The 2,306-nt window shown below is 35.9% G+C and overlaps 1 protein-coding gene across 1 annotated transcript; it reads left to right on the top strand.

Moving 5' to 3' along the window:
* Positions 1-206: 206 nt before the first annotated feature.
* Positions 207-2,051, top strand: LOC102594720 (wall-associated receptor kinase 2-like). The gene is made up of 3 exons (XM_006360772.1): positions 207-1,125; positions 1,224-1,400; positions 1,555-2,051. The coding sequence occupies exons 1-3, from the start codon at positions 207-209 to the stop codon at positions 2,049-2,051; spliced, it is 1,593 nt and encodes a 530-aa protein (XP_006360834.1).
* The last annotated feature ends 255 nt before the right edge of the window (positions 2,052-2,306 follow it).

Here is a 2,306-nt window from a genome sequence, read left to right on the forward strand (position 1 = left end):
TTTTTAGTATAGTGGATAAATAAAGATGGACGGAGGGAGTAAAAGATTGTCAATATATAAAATTATCAATTCTCGTTGACATAGTCCACATTAAAATTCTAACATAGTTGACCCTCTATTCCAATGAAATTAAGTACCTATAAATGGAACTGTGATGGGCTGGAGAATCAAACACATAATACTTACATCCCTAGTCTCCTTTAACAATGGCTCCTAATTATGTGATGATAGTTGCTCTGATAACATTTATTTGCTTTTCACTATGTTTTGGTGATGATGCTATGTTACCAACACACAACAATCTCATAACCAAATCTAACTGCAATGAAAGTTGTGGCAATGTCAACATCCCTTTCCCATTTGGTATGTCCCGAGATTGCACTCTACGCGATCAGTTCCTTGTCACTTGTGATTACTCCTTAAATCCTCCCCAGCCTTTTTTAGAAAACAGCAGTATTGAAATCACAAGCATATCTCTCGCTGGGCAACTTAACGTCTTACAGTTCATATCCACAGATTGTTATGGTGCTGGGATAAGCACGAATAAGATTAAGTCATTCATAGCATTACCGTCGTTGCTAACTGTGAACGACACCTCCAATAGGTTCATTGCGGTTGGCTGTGACACATATGCTATTGTTCAGGGTTATTATACCAAGTTTGGAGCTAAAATCGAGTATCCCTCCTACATAACAGGATGCATGTCCATGTGCAATAGTATTGATGATGCTGTTAATGGTGATAAAAACTCATGTTCTGGGGTTGGTTGTTGCCAGACATCCATCCCTAAGGGAGCATGGAATGTCACCATAACACTAAGCAGCTATTATAATTATAATGAAACTGATATGAAAAATGACCTTAGTTGCAGCTATGCTTTTGTGGTCGATCAAGCTACTTTCGACTTTTCTAAGAGTTACCTCAGCAGTTTGCAGAACACGAAGAAGCTTCCTCTTGTGCTAGATTGGGCAGTTGGTGAAGAAAAATGTGAAATAGCTAAGAGAAACTCGACTGCATATGCATGTAAGAGTAACAACAGCTATTGCCATGATGATTCAAATGGTTATCGATGTTCCCGCATGCAAGGATATGATGGGAATCCATACCTGATAGATGGTTGTCAAGGTATGTATATGTTTGTGAGTCTCCTAATATGATTTTAATTATATCAAATCTATCATTTCGCAAATGAATGTTTACGGTTGTGCTCTACGAGTCTGCAGATATCAATGAATGTGCAGATCCGCAACCAGATTATAGGTGTGTCAAAAATGCCATTTGCAACAATACAGTTGGGAGTTATACATGCACATGCCGTCCAGATTTCAGTGGTGATGGTTATACTGAATGCAATCGTGACAATCCTCAGAGAAAAATTCAGAATATTTATCTTATTATAGGTACTTTTCTTAACTTCTTTGCAATTCTGCAGGTAGTTCTTTGATAAGCCCGTCAAATATTACTACTCGTTTGATTATTTCATTCACAACTGAACCGAAAAAGGAAAACCACAGATTTTCATGTATATTTGTTAATCACATACTTTTATTACAGGCATTACAGCAGGGGTTGCTTTAATGGTTTTTATAATATTTGGCTGGTCATATACTGCATTCCAAAGGAGAAAAATGTCAATGATGAAAGAGAAGTTTTTCCAAGAAAATGGTGGATTAGTTCTACAACAGCGACTCAGAAGGGAAGAGGGATCAAGTCATAATAATACAATAAAGATTTTCACATCGGACGAGCTTGAAAAGGCAACTAATGGCTTTGACAAAGATAGAGTTGTTGGTCAAGGAGGTTTTGGAAGTGTGTACAAAGGATATCTAAAAGATAATTGCATCGTTGCCATAAAAAAGTCTAAGGTAATTGATCTCAATCAAATTGAACAATTCATAAATGAAGTCCTTGTCCTTTCCCAAATCAACCATAGAAATGTGGTTAAGCTTTTAGGTTGTTGCCTCCAGACGGAAGTTCCACTACTGGTATATGAATTTATCAGCAATGGAACACTTTCTGAACACTTACATGATAAATTTGTTAGGATTTGAAACTTTTAGAGAAGAAAATAAGGTTCAGCAGCAGAAACTTTCATTCATATTCAACTTTTGAAAGCATACACACATATATCTACATAAGCTTTTCCAAAGTTAGTAGAGGACCATACATATCCAACCACTATTGACTTTCTTACAAAACATATTCCATAAAACAAAGACTACCTTTCCTTTACATACTTAACATAATATTTAAGAAAATAACAATTAAACAAAAAGACATCTAGAAATATCTCATTTTCTAACACT

The sequence above is a fragment of the Solanum tuberosum genome, unplaced genomic scaffold (genome assembly GCF_000226075.1).
Source record: "Solanum tuberosum cultivar DM 1-3 516 R44 unplaced genomic scaffold, SolTub_3.0 scf00332, whole genome shotgun sequence".
NCBI classification, from domain to species: Eukaryota; Viridiplantae; Streptophyta; class Magnoliopsida; order Solanales; family Solanaceae; genus Solanum; species Solanum tuberosum.